The 22036-nt window shown below is 38.4% G+C and overlaps 2 protein-coding genes across 2 annotated transcripts; one reads left to right on the top strand and one right to left on the bottom strand.

Moving 5' to 3' along the window:
- Positions 1-227: 227 nt before the first annotated feature.
- Positions 228-2720, bottom strand: LOC131330589 (putative F-box/FBD/LRR-repeat protein At4g03220). Its single transcript, XM_058364220.1, has 3 exons — positions 1586-2720; positions 837-1025; positions 228-724 (listed from the first exon to the last, which is right to left on the bottom strand). Exons 1-3 carry the CDS (start codon positions 2636-2638, stop codon positions 422-424), a joined length of 1545 nt encoding a protein of 514 aa, XP_058220203.1. The 5' UTR covers positions 2639-2720; the 3' UTR covers positions 228-421.
- A 14174-nt stretch (positions 2721-16894) lies between these two features.
- On the top strand, positions 16895-21146 carry LOC131330591 (uncharacterized). The gene is made up of 2 exons (XM_058364221.1): positions 16895-18130; positions 20649-21146. The coding sequence occupies exons 1-2, from the start codon at positions 17777-17779 to the stop codon at positions 20970-20972; spliced, it is 678 nt and encodes a 225-aa protein (XP_058220204.1). The 5' UTR covers positions 16895-17776; the 3' UTR covers positions 20973-21146.
- The last annotated feature ends 890 nt before the right edge of the window (positions 21147-22036 follow it).

Consider the following 22036-nt stretch of genomic DNA (forward strand, 5'->3'; position numbering starts at 1 on the left):
CTAGTCCAGTCCTGCCTCTCATACCTGTTTGTTGCAGACTTCAAGAGGAGAAAATGGATGGTTGTTACCATAATCATTCCATAATTTACGATGCTATTTTTTTTTTATCGGCTTAATTTACAACTATATAACCACTCTAAAGATGTTTCCAATTTCGAGTCTCAGTTCTGTAAAGAGGAAACCTTCTATAACAGGAACCATTTGTCCTGATGATAGTTTCTTGCTTATTGAATCCAACCAAAAATAATGTTGCCAATTTGTTTCCTTTCCATTCTCTGTATTAGCTCATGTCGACAGTTGAATCGTACTTCAGGTGTCCAACATGCAAAATCCCTAAAAAATACGAAGGAAACCAAACCCTACATCGTCACAGTACTAACCCAAATTAAGGATAATTTCTTTCAAGATCTTCCAGCCAAACTTATTGGAAAGCGAGTTTCGCATCAGAAGAAGCTCTGGATAATCCCATCATCTGTGACCTGATTCTTTCTCTCCGAAGGGGATCCCTAGAATTGTTTTGTCCTGACGAGAGAGTCATTTCTTGCAATACCTTTCCGTGCATGAGCAGAAACTTTGCAAGACTTGCATCATTCTCATACCCTGAAAACCCGTGAATCTTTACTACCTTTAGGTGATGCAGGAAGGACTTCAATGCTTGTGTTTGCGATTCCCAGTACCGCTCTTCTCCTGAGCTACATACGTCCCACAACACCCTGTTCCATCGCTGAAATCAGGAAGAAAAGCTATAAGTCGCACACTAGCTAATACTAACGAAAAGACGTAAACACGATTTTATCATTTAGGAGAGAAATAAGTGATGCAATGTCGGAACTCACTCTCCTTTCAATCTTGTAGTCGTTGATGACCTTCAGGACGAGAGTGTGGAGCGTAGGTGAGCTTCGAAACAGGCATGCTAGTGTTGGAATGTTATGCTTGTCGAGACTTGTGTGTAATTCCAAGGTCTTGAGACTATTGAAAGGATGCGAAAGAATTGTACTTGTGAAATGGTAATTCTTCGACAGAATCTGCATTCAATATCAAAAGGCAAGATGAATACAGATTGTGTGAAAATGAAACGGAAATATACAATGAGGTTTACAGTTACTTCTGCAGAAATGAAATTTTGGACAACAGAAGTTACTTCTTAAGAAAGATTATCTAATGTCACAGAATCATTCAGTAAATTTGCTCTGTTATCAATTGAAAATGACATGTTATAAAACTTTGAGTGCAGAAAATTTGCTCTGTTATCAGTAGTGCTTCTTGGTCTTGCTTTCACAAAATTTGGAAGTCACACATCTGGGTCTTATTTGGCCTACAAGTGCATGAGACTCCTACATGTATGTGGCTCCAAGTACCGTCGAGAAATTTTTGGGTGCAAGTTGGGTATAATCCACGTGGTACCCAGCAACCCATCCGAGCCGCCCAGATCCGAGCAGAGGGAAAGAGGAGAGAGAGAGTGCTCGGATATGGGCCGGTGCAAAAACTTCTCATCTCCGGAGCTCATTGGATGTCGGGTTGTGATCCAACTTCTAAATCCCAAACAAGGGGAAAACAAGTAAGAAAGAGGAAAATAAGTAGATACCTCAACACATTGGCTTTCAAGTGTAAAACATTTTGCATGGCAAAGACCAGATAGGAAATCAGACACGCTCCGAAGCTTTGCTGCAGTAATAGCCTCATGAAGCACGAAGAACCCAACAGAGGCCTCATCAACTGAACTCAAATTCTCCACACAACATTGCTCCGTGAGGGCATTATACTCCCAAGCCAAAATCCTAAGCCTCGGCGCATCAATCTTCACACAACTATCGCTACTATACTCATGGAAACAACTCGCCACCCGCAATCTCTCCAATTTCCCAGAAAAAACCTCCAAATCATTCAGCTGAAGACAATTCTCCACGGTTAAATCTTCAATACCTTTGCAACTAATTTTAAGCTGTTTCAGCCCCAAACAAGCGTCGAGATTCAGCTTTTTCAGTACTGGGAACGAAGGCTCTGTAAATAAATCGTTCAGCGATGAGTGATCGTATGAAATGATGAGTGAGAGAGATAAAGTGTGGAGTGATTGGAACCCTGTTTTCATTGTACATGGAGGCGGCAGTCGAAAGCCCGGATACCGAGACTTTAATTTGAAAACCCGTAACGTATCGCACGTGAGGATACATCTCGGGAAATTGAAGTAATCATTGGTGGCAACTTCGATATCAAGTTCTCGGACTCGGTGCCTAACGGCGCAACGTATCAGGCTGTTGAGCCGAGAGAAGGTGAATTGAGCGCAGAAGCGGAGGGTCCTTAGATCGCAGTTGTTATCACGGCGAGACAAAACGTGGTTGATGAATTCCATGGATTCCAACCCTTTGGTTTGTACTCTCTTTCGAGTGGTTATGATGTTGTTGTTGTTGTTGTTTGGGAAGTGGGTGATTGTAGTGAAATCGAGATCGGGTAACGAGGTCCAGAGAGACCGCCATCGTTTCGACAAAATGCTGGTTTTCGCGGTGGATTTGATTGGAAGGAGGAAGAGAATGTGTTGGAGGATGGCGTCGGGGAGGTCGCTGATTAGGTCTTCGCGGCTTCGATCAGATTCGTTTTGGGAAATGGAGAGTCTCCTCCTCTTGGCAGATCTTGTTTCCATGAGGAGGTTTTGTTGCAGCTGTTTTTGTTCTCAATATTACTGGTTTCGATTATGGTGGCTATCTTTGAAGAGAGAGTGTTATGAGGAGTGAGTGTAGGAGTTTGAAACTTTCAAATGATGAAGGAAGTAGATAAGGGATGGAGTTTTAGAGTTTGTTTTAGAGTGTAGGTCCCGAGATTGTGGTTAGGAGGGACCGTTCTTATATTTTGCATGCAAAAGTTGGACAAATATAAGTAGTTGAGAGTACCGGTCAGTCTTAAATGAGAAAATTCTTATTTTAGTTAAAATGCGGATCTTTTCATTTCTCTCATTTTTCGATCGAATTTCGATGATCCGAGCTGCTCAATGTGTTCAGAACGTGATTTTAAGGGTACCCGCGAGAAATCGGCAAAAAAATGACCGGGACGGGCTTCATCCGAGCAGTTTTTGTTTGAACCGTTCAATAAAAAACAAACAAAAACTGCTCGGATGAAGCCCTTCCCAGTCATTTTTTTTGCTGATTTCTCGCGGGTACCCTTAAAATCACGTTCTGAACACATTGAGCGGCTCGGATCATCAAAATTCAATTGAAAAAGGGAGGTCCGCATTTTATTAAAATGAAGTGGTTTTTACGGGAGACGGACTATTGAGAGTAATTCAATTTGCACCCTCATTTTTATTTAATATACTTATACCAAGTATGTTAATTTACGGTCTTGCTCTTTTCTTCCAAACTCATGTTCCGAACTTGTGTCCTGTAAAGTTCCCTCCTCCTCCGCCGCCACCTCCCTCCCCTGCCCCGACCATCACTAGCTACCATCAGCAGGACCATCCTCTTCTACAGAAAAAAGATGACGATTACTTAAAGGACATGCCACGCAATTGCGGAGGATGGATTTTTTGGTCCATACGTCCATATGTTTCCAAACATATACCGAATAAAGGCGATTTTTTTTATATACAAAGACAAAAAATAATCCAGGAAGCTTATTAATCCAAACCTGTAATTATGCAACCTCTTGTAGACTTGTAGTGGTAGTCGTAGACTCGTATGAGTGACTTCGAAAATAATACTAAAACAAAAGACTAATACGAGACGAAACCCTCGGTTCTCCATCCTTAACCTCTGCCCTGGTTAAAACCCTAAAAACAGAGAGACACAACCAGCACAACCAAAACATCAACGGAAACACCAGCCTCCAAGAAGATGAAGCAGCGAGCGGCTGTGGAGAAGAACGATCTAAGAGAGAGAGAAACCCCAGTGACACTATCACTACTGATTTACCCGACGAAATACTCCAGCACATCTCTTTCCTACCAATCAAATCCATCTCACAAACCACCCTTCTCTCCAAACACTGGAAACATCTATGCCTGTGGCGTTCCCACCCTCATCTCGACTTCTTCTCTCTCTCTCCCGAACCCGGTAAACAACCACGACCCAGTCAGGAACTCTTCAGGTTGGTACACACGGTGTTGGATCGCCTTCGACATGACTCCAACATCACCACCTTTCAAGAATTTATTCAATCACGGCCATATTGTATTGGACAATTTTCCAAATATGGTTGGTGCTTCAAACGTTCAATTGTGAAGAATATATACAAGGCTAAGGAAGAAAAAAAAAAACAGAGACAAGCAGAGAGCTTCACAGAAATACTCTGAGGAACACATCAATTTCTCAATACTCAACTCTTCATCTTGATATTTATACTTTTGTGGGAGAGCTATTATTTTGATCTTTATTGTAAAAAAGGATTATACATGCACCTTTATTCATACTCTTGTGAGTGATTACTTTTTGTGAGTGATTTTGGAGAAAATCACTTGGTGGTTAGGTGTTATTAGCACCGGAGTCAAAACTAATTGGGTTAGGTGTGACTAGCACTGGAGTCAAAATTAGTCGGAGCGATTGGGGATAGATTGCTCGTTGTAAAAGTCATCTAGCACCCGCGAAACTAGAAGATTGTAACTATTGGAGATAGTGCAGCAAATTCCGAGTTGGACACTTGGGGAGATGGGTCATCTATTAGTTTGGGACATCTCAAAATGGAAAGATGGGTCAGCGATTTGGGATGACAAGAGTATTTCATTCGTATGATTTGTGTTTGATTTCAATGTTAGTTGCTAGCTGGACCTTTTTGGTGAGCATGTCACATTACCTCTGCATTGGCTTAGGCATAGAAGATGAATCCAAGCTAAGGGATCAATTTGACCATCTTGGCATCAGTTTTGGATCCTATTTGGGCATGCTCTTTTCATGTGATCCCTACCTTCTGTTGTTTTGAGGTACCAGAAAAGTATTATTAACCATGAGTCCGAGGTTCCGAGTTCACTCTCAATGTATTAGAAATTATTTTTAATTCCATTATCCATTGTAGTTTTTCCATCTTGATTTGTCATGTGAATTTTTGATTAATCACTAGCCGTTTGTATTTCCTTGCAGACTTTGTCAAAGATAGATTCTGGAGGTGGTCTTCCGTATTCTTTCAATAACCTCGTGACCTTGGAGCTCCATACTGACATGATAAAAAAAGATGAAATCACAGGGATAGCATGCTTGCTTAGAAGCTCTCCAATACTCCACACAATCACCAAAAGTGTAAATAGTTGTTCCAATACCGGAAATGTGGTAATTGTAACTAGATTAATTCTGTATTCTCTCTCTCTCTCTCTCTCTCTCTCTCTCTCTCTCTTTTTGCTTAGCCATATCTGTACTATTCTGCAATCGTATTGCATCATTTGAACAAGAATTTTAACGCGGGTGATATTTTAGGAGTTACGAGATATGTGACTTTTAATTTTTCATGTTGCATAGCCTCTAATACCTTTGAATAATACACAAGACAAGCTAGTTTGTAACGATGTACATTGTTAACTTGTGGAAGGTGTGTCCTAACCTGTATATTTTGCGAGTCTATGAATTGAGCATTCTGTTTGTGTGATAGTCAATGTGCCTCAAACTCTACTCGAACGTACAAAACTTGTCCTCTTTAGGCTACCACTTTTCCTAAACACCCTTATGGATCATTCTGGTATATAATTGTAGCGTACGTATCTGACAAACTTTAGAAGTGTTTCGTCCAAAGTCCGAACCTTCTTGCCCATATCAACCTTATTAGAAAACAAATCCAACATACTATGAAAACATATCGATTGATGAAGACCAATTCAAAATAACCTTACACCAATGAGTAGAAGGTGACATTCTATGCACGTTGAATTAACACTAGTAATACTATAACGTTTTTAGGTTCTGACTTGGGCCAGGATGTAGTAAAAAATTTGATTGATGGCTCGCACAAGTTTATAAGGCTTATAATCTCCTTCCACTTTGTTACCCGTATGTCACATTTTTTGTCTGTTTTTAGAACGTATATATAAAGGAGATATGCAATAACAATATTCATGCAAGCTTGAATGGAAAGGTTTTACGTTTCAAGACGGCCCATTTATTCTTTGTTTTTAAACTATATTCGTAGCCGAGTGGAAAGGATGGTTATGAAATATGAAACTTCCTTCAAGCACGGGACATCTCAAAATGGAAAGAAGCGTTAGCACTTTCATCTTGGGATCAATGTTCTAAAAGGCGGCCCGCCTTGGCCGATTAGTCCCTGCCTAGGCTCTAGGCGGTGGTCCAACGCCTAGATTAGACAGCCGACTAGTTGATCAGGCGCCTAGTCCCTGCCTAGGCGCTAGGCGCCCCTTTTCTGCCCGACTAGCGCCTAGCGATTTTTAGAACATTGCCTAGGATGAAAGGAGTACTATTTCATTCTTATGATTTGTGTTTGATTTCAACATTCGTTGATTGCTCGACCTTTTCGGTCAGCCTATGTCACATTACCTCTACAATGGCAAAGGCATAGAATTTGAATCCAAGCTAATCAATTTAACCAGCTTGCTGTTGGTCATTAAATTGTTATTTTTGGCTGTGAACATGGACTATTGTGCATCTGTCGCGGATTCTATTTTTGTATGCTCTTTTCACGTGATTCCTAACTTCAGTCGTTTTGAGGTACCAAGAAAGTCCTATTAACCATGAGTCCGAGGTTCAAAGCTCATTGTAAATGTATTGAAATTCCATTATACATTGTAGTTTTTCCATCTTTGTCATCAATTAATCCCTACCCTTTTGTTCTCCCTTGCAGACTTTGCCAAAGATAGATTCTCGAGGTGGCCTTCCATGTTCTTTCGATAACTTCATGACCTTGGAGCTCCAAACTGACATGACCAAAGATGAAATCACAGGGATAACTTGCCTGCTTAGAAGCTCTCCAACACGCCACACAATCACTATAAGTGTAAACAGTTGTTCTGACACCGAAAATGAGGTAATTATGAACCTAATTAATTCTATATACTCTTTTGAGAATTTATTACGGAATTTCTGCGAATGCTTGTGTCTATTTAAAGTACGTGGCTCCTTAGCACAAATAAAACTTCTACAGAATGGGACACAATAATGCTTCAGGAGTTCCAATTGTCCTCTGTATGAGATGAATCTCCTCATAGTGTAATGTTATGCCTGTTTCGGAACACAATTTACACACCTAAATATATTACCAAACGTTTTTTTTATGATGGTAAGATCTTGTGTATGTATTAATCTGCAATCGTGTTTTATTTGAAAAAGCAATTATAATGTGGATAATATTTAGTAGATTTGTTAATGTAATTGGCAATTTCCGGATGCGACAAACCATTAGAGTCTGTATTTATTCTTTTTCCATTTGGGTTTGAGAGATGATTTTATTTTGTCTAAATTAGATACTCCGCTCGTTGGTTCAAGAGTTGATAACAAAGGCCGTGCCGTGCATTTTGCTTGAAAAGGTATATGCATCTCATGTGCATTTAGCTTAATATTTTTCCATGCATCATTAAAGGTTTTCAATGTCTTAATCTTTTATGAAATATCATGTATGCACTGACCTTATATTATTGGCCTTGTTTTATTTGAAGGGAAATTTTGTCTAAGGCCTTTTAAGTGCTTGCGCCTTAGTAGCGCCTTAGCGGCACCTTACCAGACTAAGGCCCTTGCATGCTTGTTAAGAGAGCCTTAGTAGTGCCTTAGCCGAGTAAGGCCCTTGTGCGCGTGCTAAGAGCGCCTTTGTAGGGCTCTCCAGGATTTTTCTTGCTTGGTCATATATAAGCTTGTTTTTCATTATTCTAGGGTATACAAGAGTGATATAGCCCACTTTAGAGAGAGAAAACATTATCTCTTTTGCTCTTGTGCTTTCATTTGCAGTTGAATGATTTGAATCTAGCATTCAATCATCTTTGTTCAATCTAGAGAAATACTTTCTTGATTCACGTATTATCTCTAGTTTGATTCTTTTGCATAAAAATCTTCACTTTACAAAATCCATACTTTCATATCTATGATACTACTTGGCCGGATGATACCGGAGCCGTGGTGAACGGAGATCGAGGCGTTGGACTCGTGGTGGCTATGGGATCAAGAAGGAGTTCGGGGAGCTACATCAAAGTGGTGGAGTTAGGGTAAGCTTTTGGGGTAAAGTTGTTATTCCTCTCTTAGCACTTGGTAAACCTTTTGATCTATAGCAATTTTGGTAGTTAGGCCGTGGTTTTATGCTTAGGGTGTGATTGATCCTAAGTAGTTTCCACGTATATCTCGGTATTTGCGTTCTTTAGATTAATTGCTCTTAACTTATATTATTAATTTGGATAGAATTGACATGGAGTTTGGATAGTAGCTTGAATTGTTTAAGTTGGTGGTTGAGTTAATTTTAAATTGGTCGTCCCATTCACCCCCCCTCTGGGATTTTGTAGTGCATTAGATAATTTCAAAATTTTTTGGGAAAAATATTTTACTCCCTCCGTCCCCTTTTTATAGTCTAGTATTCTATTTTTGGCTGTCCTTTAATAAGTGTTCATTTTGTAAAGTTAGTGAATAAAAGTTGGTACATTTTCTATTTTGCTCCTACAAATAAATTCCATTTTGAAGTTAGTGAGGAAAAGTATAATGATGATGTCTCCATAGAGGGTAAGTAGAGAAAGTGGAGGTAAAAGTTGATGTGAAATGTGTAATAATGATATTTCCTTAATGAGTTGGAGTTACGAAGCGAGACACTTAAAAAAGGACGGAGAGAGTAGTAGTTAATTTATGAGATATGTGGCTATTAATTTATCCTCTCACACGTTTTCCAATACCTTGGAATAAATGTGCACACAAAGAGTATACATTGATGTTAATTTTTAACTCACGGAAGGAGTGTCATGGCATGTGTTTTTTCTTGGAATCTGTGTTTTTTTTTTTTTATGTGTGATACTCAATGTGCCTAAAAGTGTAATTAAACTTAGAAAATTTTGCACTCGTTTAGTGGTATATTATCTTCTTCTTCTTTTTTTTAGAATTGGAAGGACAAACAATATAGGAAATGCCAAATTCAAAATCTCAGTTTGATTGAGCTTCACTTGAAGGTTGCAAGGATTGATGTTCAAGATACTAAGATGCATAACAGTGCAGTTGATTTAGTAAAATTATTGCTTAGGCTCGGACGAGAGTTGCAGGAAATGACTCTAACTTTAAGGAGCAACCATGTGGTTCCTCCTTCCCAACAACAAAGAATTCGTTTTGAGATAATGGAATTTGCACGAGCATCTTGTAATGTTATAATCTCTTTTCTTCCGCGGGACCTGTCAACAAGAAAGACCTGACAACTTATGCACACACCCAATGAACCAAACTTTTTTTACGATGGTAAGATATTGTGTATGTATTAATCTGCAATCGTGTTTTATTTGAAAAAGCAATTATAATGTGGATAATATTTAGTAGATTTTTTGGAAAAAATATTTTAGTACTCCTAGTTAAGTTATGAGATATGTGGCTATTAATTTATCCTCTCACACGTTTTCCAATACCTTGGAATAAATGCACGCACAAAGAGTATACATTGATGTTAATTGTTAACTCGCAGAAAGAGTGTCATGGCGTGTGTTTTTTCTTGAAATCTGTGTTTTTTTTTTTTATGTGTGATACTCAATGTGCCTAAAAGTGTAATTAAACTTAGATACTTTTTCACTCGTTTAGTGGTATATTATCTTCTTCTTCTTCTTTTCAGAATTGGAAGGACAAACAATATAGGAAATGCCAAATTCAAAATCTCAATTTGATCGAGCTTCACTTGAAGGTTGCAAGGATTGATGTTCAAGATACTGAGATGCATAACAGTGCAGTTGATTTAGTAAAATTATTGCTTAGGCTCGGACGAGAGTTGCAGGAAATGACTCTAACTTTAAGGAGCAACCATGTGGTTCCTCCATTCAAAAAACAATGTGGTTCCTCCTTCCTAACAACAAAGAATTTGTTCTAAGATAATGGAATTTGCACGAGCATCTTGTAATGTTATAATCTCTTTTCTTCCGTGGGACCCGTCAACAAGAAAGACCCCATAGCTTACGCACACAAGCTGGGACTAGGAGATTCATATGAGATTTCTCTTTTTTTTCTCTTCCAAAAGGTTTCCAAGTTTCAAACTCAGAATGTTTGGATTTCCAGGTCATCCCTGAGGCCACTTGAGCTACCGATGGGGTTACTAGTGGAACCTTTTGAATCCTCTCTTCCATGGCCATGTCTTATCTACTCCGAGTTCTCTGTTTCTCTGTAGGTTCTGCTGAACATGTGTGGCATGCACGGATTTGGTGTCCTGATCTTTCTGTTACATACATTCTGATATCGGTTTGGCAATACATTTAGCCCTTCAAATCCTGTTTAACCATTTTTTTATCTACCGGTGTTTCAGTTTTGCATGCATAACTTGAAGGATGCCTATTTAATTTCTTCGATATTAATTTACTCGATTATGTTCTCTCTAATAAGTTTTCAGCGACCATTCTCCCACTACCATTTACCAAGATAAATTTGACTTTTTTATTTCAGCAAAATTGAAATTTATCGATTCATTGTGGTGACAATGGCTTGTTTTTTTTTTTTTTTTTTATATAAAAAAAGAAGAAAAAGAATTACTTTTAGGAAAACAACGAACCATATTTCCTTGGCAAAAGAAGTAGCTTACTAGCTTGGCATAATAACGTTTTTCTGTTTAGCTTTTTTTTCAGCCCAACTGTGGACCATAATTTTTTTTATGTTGAGAGCTGAAAAAAACAATAAAAATCATTAAATGATAGTAAGATTTATGTAAGTAAGAAACAGGCTTGAAAATAAACCCGCGCAAAAATAGTTAATCCACCCCAAGACCAAGCAAGACTGACCAATGCAACCCAAATGTTTCTCAACACTCTCACAAGTAGGGTTGATAAGTGAACCCAATGAGCCGAATAGTGATTGTTCAAGCTTGATTTGAAGACTTAACAAGCTTTAAAAATATGTTTGAGCTCGGTTTTATGAGATGAACCAGGAGTCTCAAACGAACTTTAATCAAGCTGATCACGAATTAATCTTGAGTAGATTGAATTGTAAAACACCTTAAGTCAAACAAGTCGAACAGTGATTTGATCGAACCTTAACGAGCGTGATTATGGTTGAAAATTGGAGTTGTTTTTTAAGAGTACGTAGAAAGGAAAAGTCAGGATGGGATGACTATTAAGATTGAGGGGTGGGGTGAGGGTTTAGAGTTTCAAGATTGACGGGTGGCCAGGGTTGCAAATGAACTGAGCAGCTAGCGAGTTCGGCTCGATTAAAGAGACTCATTTAGTAAGTGGCTAAGGCCATCCACAGTAGCATAATCAAAAATGAATAACCAAAAGTTGACACATCAGCTTTTGATTATCCATTTAAGAGGTTGCTAAGCTTAACAATGTTGAGGTCCGCAATGGTCACTTTTAGTCCACAATAGTCACTTCTAGTCCATAACTAAAATAAGGGATACACTACAATTACACTCTCTCTCCCCTTGTGTTTTCCACCATTGATCACTTCCCTCCATTACACTTTTTTTTTGGCAAAAATATATCGATTGTCTCCTTTAATTTTGGGAAAAAAATTGGTGACTTCCTTCCCTAATATTATGAATTTGGAAAAAAAATCATGTACCCAAAAAAAAAAAAAAAAATAGATGTGTTCTTGAATTTGTAAAAAAATGTAAGGTTCTTTATTGTACAGGGAGAGGAACGAAAAAAGAATAAAATAAAAACGGAAAAAAAAAGTGAAATACCTTAATGCGGTGACAAATGTTTTTCACCATTGATCACTTTCCTCCATTACGGTTTTTTTGACAAAAATATATCGATTTTCTCTCTTAATTTTGAAGAGAGGAAACATCTGCATTGGGTTGGTTGTCCATACGGACCGGGGTCATCGCCAAAGTGTTATCGACCCATTCTAGCAAAATTGGCTTTAGCCATAGTTTCCAAAGGGTTAACACTAACAGACACATTTCGAAACAACAAACCCATTACGCGATTTCCAAATAAACCAGTAAAAGCCACAAAGCTGATGATATCACAGTGGCGACTCCAGGAATATCTAAGTGTAGGATCAATCATCGGGTTGAAGCGAATTGAGTGATTCTCAAGTTCTGCTCGTTAAGTTTCAGTACAAGCTCGAGCCTTAACATCAAGCTCGATTGGTAGATTAGCTGAGCTTGAGCAACTCGAAGCTCGACTTGGCTTGGCTCAATAATAACTCAATAAATGATTGATATGCTCAATAAAAGGCTTAATTAAAATTTGACAATGGCTTGAGTGCTTAATGTGGATTTTCAATCTCTTTAGATTAGAGAATTTTCTTAACTTGTATATGTATTTATACATCTAAATTACTTGTATATGTTGTTAGTGCTCGTAGATTGTGAATGTTGTATTTTACGCGTTGCATGTGTTTAATTTGATTGTGTTTTGAGCAAGATGGTGAGTGATGTACCTCTTATCAAAATTTTCTCAATAAAATTGTTGTCATTCACAAAAAAATTATTGTGAGCGATGAATTTTAAGAGCGAGAAAAAATCTAATGCAGTGTTCGTCACAAAATCTAATGGGTGGAGACCAACCATGAATTCATTAATATAAAGTTTAATTCCGTTAAAAATAAAAGAGAATTTCAATGTTTTTAGCATGCGTTAAAATTGGAAAAGTATTTAGTCACACATCTATTTAATTGTAGTTGAAGTGCCGTAGACTCATATTGAGAGAGCAATTTTGTTCACTCTCGCTTTGTTCACCAGCAATTTTGTTCACTCTCGCTTTGTTCACCCTCAGCGAGGGTATACTCATTACATGCTTCACTACAATAATCAAGACCGTGATCATTTTGTCAAAATTAATTTCTCAGGAGACTATGCAAAAATTCAACTTAATCGGATATTGGTAAGTGTTTGATCTAAAAATTTAATTTTTTAATCAAGAATTTTTCAGAAAATAAATAAACTCCTAAATGAAGCACTTATTGATATTTGATTGAGCTATATTTTATCAGTCTCTTAGAAATTGAATCTGAAAGAATTGAACGATTTCCATTAGCAAAGTGAGACCCATAATGAGCATACCCTCGTTGAGGGTGAACAAAGCGAACCCTGTCAAGAGTGAACAAAGCGAAGGTAAATAAAATTGCTCTCCTATATGAGACAAACCCTCGGTCCTTAAAACCTCTGCCCTGGTGAAAACCCTAAAAACAGAGAGTTGGACGAGCATCACCACCAAAATCAATGGAAGCACGAGCGTCGAAGAAGAAGCAGCAGCGAGCAGCTTTGGAGAAGAACCAATTGAAAGAGAGAGACACCAGGGACAGAATCAGTGATTTACCGGTCGATTTACTCCACCACATAGTCTCTTTCCTCCCATTCAAATACCTCACACAAACTACAGTTCTCTCCAAACACTGGAAACACCTATGCCTGTGGCGTTCCCACCCTCATCTCGACTTCTTCCCTCTCTCTCCCGAACTGCATCGCAAACTCCTATCCAAGGCCACCGAATTTGTACCCGACGTATTATCTCGCCGTGAACAGGGCTCCAACATTACCACCTTTCGCCTCTTCGGTCACGTAAGTTACTCCTGCTTAAGGGATTGCATCGATTGAGTGATGCATCATGGAATTGAAGAACTCGAACTCGACGTTTTTTTAGATACCGGCTTTAATCTCCCCTCGGGTTTGTTCAATTGCAACACTCTTAGGGTCCTCACATTGAACCACCATAATAAACACCCTGTTCGTGAAGATTATGACTCTGCTGGTGGAATTGGAAGAATAGACCCCCTGTACAGGCAGTTTTATTATCGTACTTCAGCAGGCCTTCCGTTGGCCCACACCTTGTCTCTAACTAATGTGTGCTTCAGGTGGGGTTCGGATTTGTTTTCTGGGGATAATTTCCCTCTCCTTAGGAAACTGTGCTTGAATCATTGTGGAGGAATGTCTGCTCCTAATATCAACTGTCCAGGACTTGAAATTTTAGAACTTGAAGGTTTAGGGCTACATAGTTTGGACTCTTTGGGTATTTCTTGCATTGGGTTACTGGAATTAGAAGTCACCGGGTGCTTCCGTTACCATGGTAGGGCCAAGATTTTCGGCCCAAGTCTGCGGAGGTTCTATTAGGAAGAGAGTATTAATGTGAAATGTACTATGGACAACTTCGAATACCTCAATACAGGATCCTTTTATTTCTGCTCCAAACCAGCAAATCCAAAGAAACTGCAGAGAGCAGCGACCTTTATATCAGCACTCTGTTTTGCCCGATCTCTGTCAGTTGGAAGCCAAGTTCTTGAGGTCAGTTTCTCGCTAAATTGGTATGGCACAAGTAATTACTTCAACAAACACAATCTAAATTTTTTAAACACAAAATAAGCTTACTTTTTTCGGCTCTTTTGGTGTTGATTTTTTTTTTTTGATCATTAGCTCTTTTGGTGTTGATTGATTTATATTCTTTTATGTATTTTTCTTTCGAATGCTAAAAGAAGTTTACATGGAACCAAAATATTCCAAATCAAAAAAAATATTCAAAGTCGCAAGTGTATGTTTTCTCCCCTCTCTAATTTGGATCCTCTTTTAATATGCTCTTTCTTATGTGAGCCCATTTTAATAACTTCACTTGTTTGGAGGTACCAAGATAGTACGATTTTGAAGAAAAATTTACCAAGAAAATAAATTTAGCGATGGTTGAGGCTCGGACCTCACTGGTCATGTATTGGAATTTTTTTATCCTTTGTTGTTTTCCATCTTTGTCATATGAATTTTTTTCGAATGCTTGACAACGAGGTAATGTTCACATCCGTGGCTGTGAGTTTGTGTATAATTTTGTATGTGTCACTAGCATTGTTGCTTTCTCATGCTGCATAGTTTCCAATGCATTTGGATAATTAAGTATATGCCAAGATTATGACAACGTCAGCTGTTCACTTGTATAAGGTGACCTATATTTTTTAGAATCGATGCGTAAAGCATTATGTATGAGAATTTCAATGTACCTCAAACTCTAATTGAATGAAGAAAACTTGTCATTGCTGTAATTATATTATATTATTACATATAATCATCTTATTTTGGATTTTGGATGCCAGTCGGTACTGGAGGTCTCAAAGTCGAAATCTCAAGTCAACAACTGAGCGTCACCTGAAGATTGCAAGGATTGATATTGGAGGTACTAGGGTATCTAAGAGTGTGATCTATTTAGTGAAATCTCTACTTAGGTGTGAAACAGCTTTGCAAGAAATTGTTGGGTGGAGTATTGATCACACACTTACAATGTATGAAACTCACAAGAGAATTGCACAAACACACTCACAATATATTGAACTCACTCAATCTGAAAATAACATACAAGGAGGAGGAATTTCTCTCTCTGTAACTCTCTTATTCTCTTACTCCACTCATATCTTTTACATAATCAGAATACATTCTTTTATAGGCAAATCAAGTAGACAAGTAGATAATTTTGCAATAAATGCAAAGATCACAAATTGAAATACGGAAGCTTAAATTCAATACCCACGTTTTTGTTATTGTTCTTCTTGTAGGCTTATCTGACTTTCATTCTTCACCAACTTACCCTTCCACTTGCAAGCATTCATAGCCTCCAAAACAATAGTTCCACACGTTCCAAATCAAGCTTACTGGTTTTTCAACAGAAATGACCTTGACTTTAAAAAATGACCTTGCGGATCCACCTCACAAGACAGAGAATTCATTCTAAGATAAAGAAGTTTGCACCGCCATCTTGTAATGTCATAGTCTCTTTTCTTCCACAAGATTAGAGCCCCTCAACAGTAGAGTGTCTTTTGGAACTTGCATGGTAACTTCTCATAGCATCTTCTTTTTTTTTTTACTCTGTTGTTTTGTTTTCAATTAAACAAGCAAATATTTGTGGTGTTTTTTCGAATAGAAAGAAACATAACTCATTGGGTACGGGTTACCCTTGAGTTTTCACAAGTAGACCCTCCCAGCAAAAATCCAAGAGGTTGAAGTCATTATCAGTGATGCATGTTTTAGCTTTGCCCAGAAGTTTTTCTGTAGTTTCTTTAATTTCGTTCATCGTAATTGTAATAGGGTGGCCCATGTTGTTGCAAAGTATGCTCTATATATTGATACTTCTCTCTCTTGGTTCAACGATTTCCCAAGTTGGGTCATGACAAAAGCTATGGTGGATGTTATGTCGCGTAATTGAATAATAAAGTTAACGATTGACACACACAAAAAAAAAAAAGCAACGCGCGGCTGTATGGAAGAACGAGGTGAGGGACAGAATCTCCAGTGACAGAATGAGCGATTTGCCTGACGAATTACTCCACCACATATTCTCTTTCCTTCCAATCGAATTGGCTAAAGTGGCTACCTAAACACTAAATTGCATGACCTAGCACTTGCCGATTTGGAGGGTGGCCAGGTTAACTCGCTAGACCCGGCGAGTCACGTACTGTAGCACTTGGTAAAATTGATTTCTTCTGTCGCTCTCTGTCGCCCTCGCTGTCGGTCCAGAACCTATCATCCTCCTTCACTTTTGCAATTGACGATAATCCTTCACCTCCACAACTTATCATCCTCCTTAAGTGAAGTGGGTCCAACTCAGCCAATCTGCGTAGACGTAATGGCTGGCTGTGAAGACATCACACAATCCAGCACCTGAATCTCTGTGAAGACATCACACAAGCCATCACACAAATCTCTGTCGGAATATTTGGCAAATTAGAAAAAATGAAGTTTTCAAAACAATTTGGCAAATTATTTTTTGAAGTAAAGAAAGTTTTGAAAATATTTTTGGAAAATATTTTTCAAAAATAGTTTTTTAATTAAATTATTTTTGGAAAACATATTTTTCGATATAAATTTTGAAAAATACTCTTTGAGAACAATTCCAATATCATCCGAATATTTTTAAAAATAATCCGTCTTTTTTACCCAATATAGGAATAAAATTAATATCGTGATTGTTAATCTCGACAAATGTCCATTATCAAGTCATCGTCCGCGAATCAAACTAGTATTATTATCACTGTTATTTAGATTTTCCAAATATTTTTGTCAAATAGGCGATGGTTGAAACCCTAAACAAAGAAACAACAATGGAAAACACGGGCCCCTGAGGAGGAGAAGAAGAGCTCAAATGCTGAGGCAGAGAATGTTAACAATCTGAACGAGAAAAACAGCAGAGCCATGATCATTGTCATTGATTTACCAGACGAAATTCTCCACCACATATTCTCCACCACATATTCTCCTTCCTCCCAATCAAATCCCTCGCCCAAACCACCCTTCTCTCCAAACACTGGAATCACCTATCCCTATGGCGCACCCACCCTCATCTCGACTTCTCCTGTCTCTCTCCCAAATCCACGGGATTCATACCCACGGTGTTATCTCGCCGTCAACCCCACTCCAAAATTACCACCTTTCGCCACTCCGATTACGCAAGTTCCTCTTGCTTGCGCCATTGCATCGGCCAAGTAATGAACCGGGGAATCGAACAACTCGAGCTCGACGTTGATTTAGACTGTTGCTTTAGTCTCCCCCTGCGTTTGCTCACGTGCAACTCTCTCAGGGTTCTCACATCGAATCACCAAGATCATCAAACCCTCCGTTCACTGATAGTTAGGTGTGAGGATTTTGGGTTTACTACTGCTCCGGCTTTGTTTACAGCGGTCCACACCTTGTCTCTGAAAAATGTATATCTCGTGGGGTGTTCGGATTTGTTCTCGGGGGGTAATTTCCCTCTCCTTCGGAAACTGTGCTTGAAAAATGTTAGAGAGGAATGATTGGCGATCATCTCAATATCAAATGTCCATACCTAGAAGATTTGAAACTTGATGGTTTGGAGATGAAGTGGTTGGCTGTTTCTGGTGTGAGGTTACTGGAACTTGAACTCAAAAGGCTCACCAAAGATATGACTCATTTGGTCAAGATTTTTGCCCCAAGTCTCCGGAGTTTTTATTGGGAAAACCATGTTAATGCAGAAATTACGGCGGAGAGCTTCAGATGCCTCAATAAAGGCTTCATTTGTTTTCTCTACGAACCAGGACATGCAGCGGGATTGCAGAGTGCATCCAACTTTCTATCTGCAATCCGTTTTGCTCAATCTATTTGTTTCGGAAGCCAAGCTCTTGAGGTCAGTTTTTCAGTAAAATTATATACAGTCTCTAATTTACAAGTCTACCGGTAGCTCTTTATGTTTGAACTTTGAAACAACACTGCATTCTTTTTTCCCTGTATTCCATCCCGAATGCATGTATGTAATGAATGTTAGAGAGCCGAGGGTGAGCGATTGAGGTAAATTGGGCTGTTTTTTTGGCTTCGTCTAAAATCCAAAGGTTTTTTCTTCTTCTATTCCTTTTCTGATTTTACATGGGATGGAATTGTAATCTATTTTGCAACCTGAAAACCTTCTGTTTGTTTCTCTTAATTACCCCTTTGAGGTTGATAATATAAAGTAGTATGTGTTTTTTTTTCCGCATCCAGTTGAAAGTGAGGTTGAAGTGATCTATAAACCGTTATGTTCTCTTCTCTACTTTGTTCATTCTGCTTTTATGATGTTTGTTTGATTTCAATACCAGTGGACTTGCTGAACGTCTTCATGTCACATTACCTCCACGATGGTTATGAATTAGAAGGTGGTTAAAACTGAAAAATCAATAATGCACAGCCTGCTGTTTGGTTATTTCATTGTTTTCAAAGCTAAGTTGAGGGCTGCTTTGATGCTTGTATCGACTATCAAGAGCTTGGCTATCCAAAAGCACCTCAATGCTTTCAAAAATTTTTTTTTTTTTAGCTCGGCAAAAGAACTTTTATTAATATCTGAAAAGGGTATAAAGAATAAAAGGAACAAGGGCAAGTAAAAGGTACCACTCAAAAGAAAAATGATAGCACTGAACACACCAAACACCGAAAACTGCATAAACCAAGACCATACAACAATAGCTAAAACAACCAACAACAGCTCCTAAAAGCAAAAGAACACTAAAAAAAACAGCCTCAACCAACCCACCAAGCAGCCAGGATCCCTGCAAATCAAAACCCAACCAGAGGATCATCCAAAGCAAACCCCCGGCAAATGCTACAACCACCAACAACGGACAGCAGCAGAAACAAACAAAGCATACGCCGAAACAGATTAAAATGCAAATCAGAACTCCTTAGAAAGGGAGGCCCCCTCCTCCAAATCATCAAAACAACCAAGCTCCTTATTGGAAATTACCAGTATCCATATACTTAATGAGCTTTCTTAATTAAGGAGGAGTTTCTATTGCGTATATCATGAGGATATAGAGAAGTAGACAACACCTCCTCAAGGCTTTCAAGTTTCAAATTTCAAGTTTATGCTTTACCTTCCAAAACCTATGCCTTGGCTGTGCTGCGCTTTTACGCAATTGATTTGAGGTGTCGTCTTCTTAGGAATAACATGGGCTATGGATCTTTACAATATCCAAGAAAGAGATAGTGCTTCTGAGATTAAACTTGCAGAAGTAGTTATGCTGAAGACAAGTGGTGAAAGTCATCTATGCACAATTGTTAGGAATAATGCCTCATTTTTATTTTATTTTTTGATCTTCTTCTCGAAATCAATTGGTATACTAAATAAGGTGACATTCATATGTCCATACCTTTAGCTTGCAGATTGAATGATCTTTGATTTTATACTAATATTAGCAAACAAATAAATATGTGTGTGCATACCTTGGTTATTAGAGGAGGTTTTTTGACTCCACTTTTATCTAGAAATGTTATTATTCTCTCTACGCTAGCATTGTAAATGATTTTCTGTACGTATTACTTAAGATTTAAAATACAAATTTTTGTTTTGCCTCAATGCATTGAACTACGCTTCACCTTGTGAGGGATAAAATCCTCCCACTGGGCTTGTGCCTTTAAAAGCATTGGTTTGTTTAATCGTCCTGACTGAACTGTCTAGTGACGTTCGTGGTTTTTACCGTGTCTTCCGTATTAATGATTGGATCTATTTGTTTTCTTAACCCCGAGGTATAGCTCATAAAAAAACATAGCATGATCCGATTATGTTTAGGCAATAAATTTCAGTTTTTTTGCCATTATTTTTTCCTTAGTACGTGACGATATTTCACGTGCCTACTAAGATTATCAAACTGATTGCTGTCAAGGATGTTTACAATCTGGAGATACAAAATGAACTTATTGGATAAGACCCATGTTGGGACTTACGCCTCAACATGATGGTCTAGTGTAACTAATGGATTGGAAAAAGTCCACTGTCTGTTTGTTATTCTATCAGATCAAGGAGATGGATTTGAGTACATCAGTTCTCTCATGCCCAAAGCATACGTTCATTGAATTCTTTTCGGTGGTAAAATTTTCGGAGAGTAATGCATTGCCAATGGCTATGGTCTATCTGATGTATGTCCTCCCTCACCGCACACCTAACAATATGTGTACTGTTATTATTTATGACTTTATATTACCTTTTTATGCGATCTCTACATTTATGAACCTTCCAAAAAAAAAGGATGTGTGAAGAAATCAAAGATAATTAACTGTGGTTAGTTACTCAGAGCTCGCCATTGATTTAGTCCAATTTCTTGTCCATTGTAAATTTCCCATTACTATCATGTGAATTTTACATTCATCATTAGCATTTTGCATGCTTTCCCTTGCAGATCTTGGCAAAAATAGATTGTGATGGTGGTCTTCCATATTCTTTCAATAACCTCAGGACTTTGGACCTGCAGACTGACATGCGCAAACTTGAAATCCAAGGGTTAGTATGCTTGCTTAGATGCTCTCCAATCCTTCCCACCATCACCATAGATTCAACTAGTTGGTTCAACCCTGGAAATGTGGTAATTATGCACTTACTTTATTATGATCTTAGTAATAACATTGTTTTGCTAATTTCCTTGACTGTTGCTTATCCGAAATGTGTGTCCATTCTAAGAAGCAGGGAGCCAGGGACAATACTGTGGAGTCAGAAACCGATCTGATCAGCCATGTTCCACATGTTGTAAACGTGTCAATTTAAAAAATTGTGTTCTGTATTATCACTTTTACCAATACCTCACGGGCAGTTCTTGAATACCCTGGATACATCCTGTGTACGTGATGAATCACTTTATAACAATGTTATGCATGCTTTTTAATGCAATTTCTGCACTTGAAGTATATTGTCAAATATATTTTTGAGATACTTATATGATGATTAGATTTTGTGTAGTTCTAATAACCACGGATATTTATTTATTTTTGAACAGCTAATAATAACCACGGATATGATGACACGGACACGTTGGGAATACGTTCAATTATATGTATCAAAGAATATTTCTATGTATATATATCACCATAAGCTTCCAGATAAGATACAATAAGCTATGAAGAATCTAGACGGGCATAGTTTTAAGAAACTGTGTTCACTAATATAGTAGCAGCCGCTTATGTAGGCTCGCAACAGGATGAACTTTGACAATGAGGAGACTAGCATCCATGAGCCTCAAGGTTGTGTCAGTCTGTTGAGGAAAATTCTGGGAAAGGGTGTCTTGTATATTGGTTGTTGCCCCATACAGGAGAAATAAAGTTTAATACAGATGGTTGCTTCTATGATTTCAACAGCAAATCTAGTTTTGGAGGAGTGTTTATTGTTAGCTTAGGAAGGTGGATTCTGGGTTTCTATGGCAAAGCCTCCAGCAAATGCAGCTTGGAAGCAGAAATTTGGGTGATTTCCAGGGGCCTCACAATCATCCTCGATGTGAAAATAGAGTTTGATTTTAGCGAGGCAGTGAAGTTCTGTAATGAAAGCGAGTTTGATTTTAGCGAGGCAGTGAAGTTCTGTAATGAAGGCCCACCTCCGGACCATCAACAACGGCATATTGTTGAAGAAGCTCGTCGAATTGCTTCTCGGACCAAATCCACCATAGCTCACATTTTCCGCCAAGCCAGTCAATCTGTTGATTGCATCGCCGTCTTGGTCCCAACAAGAGGAAGTCTTGATCATCACCTCTACTGTCCCACTCACTGCCAGGGGGTCGTTATGGCAGATTCCTTGGGAGTG

The sequence above is a fragment of the Rhododendron vialii genome, chromosome 6a (assembly GCF_030253575.1).
Source record: "Rhododendron vialii isolate Sample 1 chromosome 6a, ASM3025357v1".
Classification (NCBI taxonomy): Eukaryota; Viridiplantae; Streptophyta; class Magnoliopsida; order Ericales; family Ericaceae; genus Rhododendron; species Rhododendron vialii.